This window comes from Pistacia vera, unplaced genomic scaffold (genome assembly GCF_008641045.1).
Source record: "Pistacia vera cultivar Batoury unplaced genomic scaffold, PisVer_v2 Contig375, whole genome shotgun sequence".
NCBI lineage: Eukaryota > Viridiplantae > Streptophyta > Magnoliopsida > Sapindales > Anacardiaceae > Pistacia > Pistacia vera.
Window position 1 is genome coordinate 280,280 of NW_022196196.1, and position 8,812 is coordinate 289,091.

The 8,812-nt window shown below is 35.0% G+C and overlaps 2 protein-coding genes across 2 annotated transcripts; both read left to right on the forward strand.

The window, feature by feature from the left end:
- The first annotated feature begins 1,432 nt into the window (after positions 1-1,432).
- On the forward strand, positions 1,433-2,879 carry LOC116140695 (dehydration-responsive element-binding protein 3-like). Its single transcript, XM_031426291.1, has one exon. The coding sequence runs from the start codon at positions 1,862-1,864 to the stop codon at positions 2,606-2,608; it is 747 nt and encodes a 248-aa protein (XP_031282151.1). The 5' UTR covers positions 1,433-1,861; the 3' UTR covers positions 2,609-2,879.
- A 1,055-nt stretch (positions 2,880-3,934) lies between these two features.
- Positions 3,935-5,381, forward strand: LOC116140693 (dehydration-responsive element-binding protein 3-like). Its single transcript, XM_031426289.1, has one exon. It carries the CDS (start codon positions 4,364-4,366, stop codon positions 5,108-5,110), a length of 747 nt encoding a protein of 248 aa, XP_031282149.1. The 5' UTR covers positions 3,935-4,363; the 3' UTR covers positions 5,111-5,381.
- Positions 5,382-8,812: the final 3,431 nt, after the last annotated feature.

Genomic DNA, 8,812 nt, shown 5'->3' on the forward strand with positions numbered 1-8,812 from the left:
GTTTTCATTTGCTTGAAAATGTGTCTAATCAGGTTGTCACTTGTCTGGTTAACAACGCTAGAGTCAGTAAAGCCAGAAACCACCGTCCTCTTATTTTTGGTTTTGGCGGTAATTACCAAGTGCTTTCTTTCTGTTCTAAGCTCTAACCTTTTTCTGATCAATACTGACCATGGATAAATTATCTATGTAATAGAGTCAATAGTTTTACAATTACAGCAACCTTTTTTTTCCCGATAACTTCACCGTAAACTTCGTTTTCTTTTTTCTTCATGTTACGTACGTACCTTAAATTACATCTTTAAACTAATTACCATTTTCTGCTCCTGAAAAAGACCTCCTTCAGTCTTAAGATTTCTTATAATATATTTATAAACCATCGTTACCAGTTAAGTAACAATATTTACATGCATTTAAACGAAAATTCAGATCACCTTTTGTTTGCAAATCCAACTTAGTTTCGATGCTTCTCACTCCTAATGATTTTAATTAACTTAAAGAAAGTCTGTGTCTGTCTGTCAATCTTGACTTGAACTTCTCTTCAACCACCTTCTCACGTATAAATATCAGCATTTCAAATCGACCATGGTGAAACAAAACAAAAGAGAGCATTAGAAAAGGGGAAAAAGAATACACATCTAATATTAATTTATTTAAAAGCTGTGAGGTGACTCAAACAAAAAGACAAAGAAAAAAAAATTATATAGAAGATAAATAAAGATTAAAAATATATTCATAAATCTCACTATACATAGGTGATAGATGGATTGGACCCATTGATGAAATATCTTTTGCAGTGGTTCAGCTAGCTCCAAGTTGGGACCAAATCTATACTGGCCCCAAGTTTAATCATCAACAAGGTCACATTGGGACACTATAGCTTTGTACCTCAAAAGTATCCAGCAAAACAATAAGAACCCTAATGCAGGATCCATATTTCAGGGTCAGGAAGGCTCTATAAACCCAATCTATAGCTAAATTTCTACCCCATATTATGTATAAATGCAAACATATTTACATGAAAGTGAGTTAATTAATGAATATTGGGGCCAAATATGAAGTTGTTTGAGAGGTAATCTTATAAGCATAAGAAAATATCTAATATTAAATTAATATTGCCCCTACTCCTACCAATGGCTTTTGGGAAAAATTGGAGGGGGGGGGGGGGGGGGGGGGGGGGGGGGGGGGGGGGGGTCGGTCGGGTGTGGTTATTTTGGGTTGTAGATAAATGAACAGTAAAAAAGGTAAAAGAGATGCAGAGGAAAGTTGGGATATTAATGGGAGTTGCGCGGTACTAGAGAAGGGGGACCCCCTTGAACCAGAGGGTAAAGTAGTGTGACCCATTTCCCTTGTGGGGTCCTATCCTTCTATCTTTTATAATTTTATCTCTTACTCTTATATGCTTTATAAGTGTTGTATGATTCATTGGGAAATGATGGGGAAAATAACTATTTTTACGTCTCTTTTCTTCATTCTTCTAATTATATATCTATCTTTCAAAGCATCTGCTGCATGCCCCTCCTCCCATCTTCATCTTCCCTTTCCTTCTGCTAACTCTCATTCTCCATTTTGATTCCAAACAACTACCCCTCTTAACCTCCCAATTAAACTCCTTTCTTGCTATTTCTCTCTTCAAAACTAATTACTTACTTCGCCTATATTTATACTTTCTCTATTTTGTTTTCGGACAACAAAGTTCCAAGTTCCAAGCTTTCCTTATTTTTCTCCTCTAAAACGAAAATCCAAATGAACACCCTCTTGTAACCTCATCACTATTCACTGCTACTTCTAGCCAATACTACCTCTATTATTATTCTAAATTAGTACCAAAGTTTTATCATCAGAATCATAAAAAAGGAAGAAAATGAGTGAACCACAACACTTATCGGAAACCGAGAGCAGCTCGAACTCATCGCCCTCATCATCTACTTCACAAGGCTCAATCCAAAACCCCAAACCTAACACCCAAAACAACACTACCACCAACAACCAAGACTCCAAAAAGATGAAAAGAATCAGAGACTCAAGCAAGCACCCCGTATATCGTGGCGTTCGCATGAGAAACTGGGGCAAGTGGGTCTCCGAAATCCGAGAGCCACGCAAAAAGTCTCGTATTTGGCTCGGTACTTTCCCTACCCCTGAAATGGCCGCACGAGCTCATGACGTGGCTGCCTTCAGCATCAAAGGTAACTCAGCAATTCTCAACTTCCCTGAACTTGTTGACTCACTGCCTCGACCTGTCTCACTCGCACCACGTGACGTACAAGCCGCAGCGGCTAAAGCGGCTCAAATGGACAAATTTGACTCAGCATCAGTATCATCATCATCATCTTCATTGTCTTCTTTGGTTTCAGCTATGGATTTGTCAACTGGGTCAGATGAGTTGAGTGAGATAGTCGAATTGCCGAGTTTAGGAACGAGTTATAATTATGATTCGGCCGAGTTGAGGGATGAGTTTGTGTATGTTGACCCGGTAGATGGTTGGATGTACGCACCGCCTTGGTTACAAAGTGTGGAGGATTGCGGTGGGTATTTGTGTGATCAGTTTGAACTGCCAGATAGTAGTGTTTTTTCAAACAGCTTTGGAGAAGGTTTGTTGTGGAGTTCTTAAACGGTTGTGTTTTGTAAATTAATGTGAATGTGGGCTTCTTTGACTGTGATTGTAATAATTTTTGTTTTTAATTTATGTTTCCAAAAAGTTTTTTGCCCTTTTGGTTTTTCTTTGAAGGGCTGTAGAACTCATGTCTCTCTGTTCATCTTTTGTTTCTGGAGTTTATGCAACTGGCCTGTTCAAAGAATGTAACTATACAGTGTTAGGATGGAAAGAGGAAAATGTCATAAATTCCTTTCCCCTTGTTTGGTGTAAGCTCATTAAGAGTTAAGATCTCTCTCTCTCTCTCTCTCTCTCTCAACNTTTAAACGAAAATTCAGATCACCTTTTGTTTGCAAATCCAACTTAGTTTCGATGCTTCTCACTCCTAATGATTTTAATTAACTTAAAGAAAGTCTGTGTCTGTCTGTCAATCTTGACTTGAACTTCTCTTCAACCACCTTCTCACGTATAAATATCAGCATTTCAAATCGACCATGGTGAAACAAAACAAAAGAGAGCATTAGAAAAGGGGAAAAAGAATACACATCTAATATTAATTTATTTAAAAGCTGTGAGGTGACTCAAACAAAAAGACAAAGAAAAAAAAATTATATAGAAGATAAATAAAGATTAAAAATATATTCATAAATCTCACTATACATAGGTGATAGATGGATTGGACCCATTGATGAAATATCTTTTGCAGTGGTTCAGCTAGCTCCAAGTTGGGACCAAATCTATACTGGCCCCAAGTTTAATCATCAACAAGGTCACATTGGGACACTATAGCTTTGTACCTCAAAAGTATCCAGCAAAACAATAAGAACCCTAATGCAGGATCCATATTTCAGGGTCAGGAAGGCTCTATAAACCCAATCTATAGCTAAATTTCTACCCCATATTATGTATAAATGCAAACATATTTACATGAAAGTGAGTTAATTAATGAATATTGGGGCCAAATATGAAGTTGTTTGAGAGGTAATCTTATAAGCATAAGAAAATATCTAATATTAAATTAATATTGCCCCTACTCCTACCAATGGCTTTTGGGAAAAATTGGAGGGGGGGGGGGGGGGGGGGGGGGGGGGGGGGGGGGGGGGTCGGTCGGGTGTGGTTATTTTGGGTTGTAGATAAATGAACAGTAAAAAAGGTAAAAGAGATGCAGAGGAAAGTTGGGATATTAATGGGAGTTGCGCGGTACTAGAGAAGGGGGACCCCCTTGAACCAGAGGGTAAAGTAGTGTGACCCATTTCCCTTGTGGGGTCCTATCCTTCTATCTTTTATAATTTTATCTCTTACTCTTATATGCTTTATAAGTGTTGTATGATTCATTGGGAAATGATGGGGAAAATAACTATTTTTACGTCTCTTTTCTTCATTCTTCTAATTATATATCTATCTTTCAAAGCATCTGCTGCATGCCCCTCCTCCCATCTTCATCTTCCCTTTCCTTCTGCTAACTCTCATTCTCCATTTTGATTCCAAACAACTACCCCTCTTAACCTCCCAATTAAACTCCTTTCTTGCTATTTCTCTCTTCAAAACTAATTACTTACTTCGCCTATATTTATACTTTCTCTATTTTGTTTTCGGACAACAAAGTTCCAAGTTCCAAGCTTTCCTTATTTTTCTCCTCTAAAACGAAAATCCAAATGAACACCCTCTTGTAACCTCATCACTATTCACTGCTACTTCTAGCCAATACTACCTCTATTATTATTCTAAATTAGTACCAAAGTTTTATCATCAGAATCATAAAAAAGGAAGAAAATGAGTGAACCACAACACTTATCGGAAACCGAGAGCAGCTCGAACTCATCGCCCTCATCATCTACTTCACAAGGCTCAATCCAAAACCCCAAACCTAACACCCAAAACAACACTACCACCAACAACCAAGACTCCAAAAAGATGAAAAGAATCAGAGACTCAAGCAAGCACCCCGTATATCGTGGCGTTCGCATGAGAAACTGGGGCAAGTGGGTCTCCGAAATCCGAGAGCCACGCAAAAAGTCTCGTATTTGGCTCGGTACTTTCCCTACCCCTGAAATGGCCGCACGAGCTCATGACGTGGCTGCCTTCAGCATCAAAGGTAACTCAGCAATTCTCAACTTCCCTGAACTTGTTGACTCACTGCCTCGACCTGTCTCACTCGCACCACGTGACGTACAAGCCGCAGCGGCTAAAGCGGCTCAAATGGACAAATTTGACTCAGCATCAGTATCATCATCATCATCTTCATTGTCTTCTTTGGTTTCAGCTATGGATTTGTCAACTGGGTCAGATGAGTTGAGTGAGATAGTCGAATTGCCGAGTTTAGGAACGAGTTATAATTATGATTCGGCCGAGTTGAGGGATGAGTTTGTGTATGTTGACCCGGTAGATGGTTGGATGTACGCACCGCCTTGGTTACAAAGTGTGGAGGATTGCGGTGGGTATTTGTGTGATCAGTTTGAACTGCCAGATAGTAGTGTTTTTTCAAACAGCTTTGGAGAAGGTTTGTTGTGGAGTTCTTAAACGGTTGTGTTTTGTAAATTAATGTGAATGTGGGCTTCTTTGACTGTGATTGTAATAATTTTTGTTTTTAATTTATGTTTCCAAAAAGTTTTTTGCCCTTTTGGTTTTTCTTTGAAGGGCTGTAGAACTCATGTCTCTCTGTTCATCTTTTGTTTCTGGAGTTTATGCAACTGGCCTGTTCAAAGAATGTAACTATACAGTGTTAGGATGGAAAGAGGAAAATGTCATAAATTCCTTTCCCCTTGTTTGGTGTAAGCTCATTAAGAGTTAAGATCTCTCTCTCTCTCTCTCTCTCTCTCTCTCTCTCTCTCTCTCTCTCTCGACCTTCAAACTTACCAATTTCAAAAATTGAAAACTCTTATCTTTTGAGGATTAAAAAAGACCTGATATATATTCTACATTGTTGATTTTTACTTTTCGGAATTACAAAAGGAATCCCAAAAGAAAGAAAAACAGATTTGTGCATAAAGTCTCGAATTGATCAACTCAACAAGGGTTCTCCACTTAAAGTTCTCCTTGTTTTGAATACTGAAGATAGCTTTTCGCAGACGACAAATAATGAGAGCTAGCTGTGACAATGACAAATTTCCCTCCATCTGGGACACAGTGACTATCGCCCTCTACTTTTCCCCCTTTTCGATTGTGGTCTTTGTTCAGTAAATCTCATATGTATATAGATTGCCATAGATGATGACATTGATGAATTACATTGGGTTCAGTCAGTTAGTTTGGAGTTTTTTTTCTCTTTTTCAGTGATCTTTCTAATTTATTCATAAAAAAGCAGCTCATGTCTTCAACCTTGGCCAAAAGTGTTGGACACATTTGTAGAACCAATATATGTATAGGGAAAAACTCTCTTCTCTCTCTCTCTCGCCATCAAAATAATTATGTCGTTGAAACTTGAAATCTGCAAATCCTGATAGATAAGGCCAATTGTCAATAAATTACACTTAGGGACATGTCAGGAATTTCTTGTGTGTGTTGTGTACGTCCTTATTGTTAGATGTGTGGATGTAGAAACCGTCTTCTTGGGTTTTCTGAATTTAAGAATTAGAAAACATAAAAAAGTAAGCTCTGGTTGTTTGTTTACGATGATGATGAAATTGAAGCAAGTGTGTCTAAATAATACTTTATATTCTATATATTCATAAAATTTAGTTCTAATTGTGAAATAGTTATAAATAAGAATAAACTCTATATTTAATAAATTATAATTCTTTTAATTTTACCTTAAAAAAATAGTCTCACATAGCAATATATATATATATATATATATATATATATATATATATATATATATATATATATATATTATATATATATATATATATATATATAGTGAATAGTTCTATAGAATAAAAGTATGAAATTCTATATTATAATAAATTATAATTTTTTTTAATTTCCACCTTAAAAAAAGTAGTCTCACATAGCAATATATATATTACAAAAATATATATTTTATGTTACATTAAAGTTTTAAAATGAAATAAAATATTTATCTAAAGTTTTCTGAGATAATGATTTATGTTTTAAAGTTGTTATCACATCTTTTAATTTGTGAGTACGTAATAACTCGTTAGTATGGATACCTTCTTATTAAAGCCAAAATATTTTTAGCTTCTCAAACATGTGTAGAGCTTCATAGCGTGAAACTTTTTGTATTTTCATACTATCATCCTCAATATTATTTCATTTCTCTTCTTATTAAATTGCAGCAATGATTTCTTCTTTAGTTAAAAAATATATGATTTGTTGCTTATTTGAATGATCGAAAAATACATTAATATCCATTCGATTAGTGCAATGAAATTGTCGAATTTGAGCACTCAATTCTGCAAAGACTCTTTTATTCTCCTCATCCACTTCATTTGTAACTTGCAATTCATCAACATCGGAGGTTCTAATTTTGCAGTGCTTAAAACTATTTGACAATTGTTTGTGGCTTCACATCAATTGACCATGCATCAACTACATTTACAGTTCCATCAATGACACTTATTTTTGCTAGTTCCAAGATACGATCTTCTATCCATTTCAAAAGTAGACAATTAAAGCGCTAAATTGAAATCCTAATACTGCTAAAACATGAATTGAAATCCTAATATTGTAATACTAAAACATGAATTATAAAATAAGAAATCAAAACAATAATTTTTGTAACTACCCTTCCATTAAGTTATAATCTCCTTATAGTAATAAAATTAGTTTATCCCACCATTATGACTATATAAATGTTTTACTATACATATATATGACTTTTTATATGATTCAAACTCTTTATAATAAAGAGTTTGTCCAATTGACTCTTTATTCTTTAAATATAAATTAAAGAGTGAGTTTGACTCTCTACATCTAAAGAATCAAATTTCACTCTCTATCCCTATTTTATTTAATAAATTATAAGTTTATATGCATTTTATTATCAATTCTCTTTTCTATTAAGTCTTTCTCTTATTTAATAAGTCTAATTTAAAGAGATTTAAATACAAATTTTATTCTTTATATTTAGAAATTAATGAAGATACTCTTTATTTATGTGAAATATGTCCTATAAAATAAAGAGTATCATTAAAGATACTCTAATATATTGTGTTTTAGAAAGAAGAAAACTCTAATGGATGGGTATATAATCTATATATGAACTTTATCCTTTTGAGTTTGTATGGTTGGTTGACTTTCAAATCCCTTTCTTATTCATTCTATGGTTGGATGGCATTATCTCCACTAGAATAAAAGTGCATTTGCATAAGTGATTTCACGGGTTAATCAAAATGGTATCAAGACTTTCGAAGTAAAGGAAGAATCCATGTATTTCAGCAACAGTAACTTCCAATAATTACAAAACCCTGTCTCTTTTCACGTTCTTTTTAAGCCACATTTTGATGCTTCATGATTGTCTTTCATGCAAAAACTTCAATTTGGTCACAATCTCTTATCATTTTATTACACAACAATCTTTGAAGCTTTTTCATGCTTAATCGCAAAAACTTTTAATTATGACGCATTGTATATTGTCGCAAGTGAAAAACAAATTCCTTAACTTCGCATTTTAGTAAGAACTTTCTTTTCTAACCCATCATCATCATTTAAAGAGAAGATAATTTGTTCACCCATTTCAAACATTATTGATTCCAATGATATATGTGGACGTGGATGAGACTTATAATAAGGTGAGCAAATGTGAAAGCTTTACACGCTTCAAACACCTTTTTCGATCTGATTAATCATATGGATTTGATTTTCATTATATTTTTCCTTTTGCATTCTATATGTCGAAAGAAAGAGTTTAATTGAGGTATGTGCACTACAAGTCATCCACACGTGTTTATACAGTAGACCAAATTATAATATTAATTTTAAAAACCATCAATCGTGGTATTGAAATAAAAATATATGTATATACAGTAGAACATCTCTATAATCATAATATTGGGATTAATGTTCTAAAAACTAGACCGGTTCGACCGAGAGCCGGCGGTATCTCCGGTCTGATATCTTCTAAAAATTGGCATTTTCAGTTAAATCAGATTGAGCCGCGGTTGGACCACTGGAATAGTGTCGAGTCACGGTCCAATCGCAACTCAATCCTGCCAGATTCCAACATCGTTCGACGGAGAAAACACCACCATTCGACTTGACGACATCTCCACGACAAAACCCATCCATTTTCATCCAGCCTTCGTCGCTCACCGTCCACCT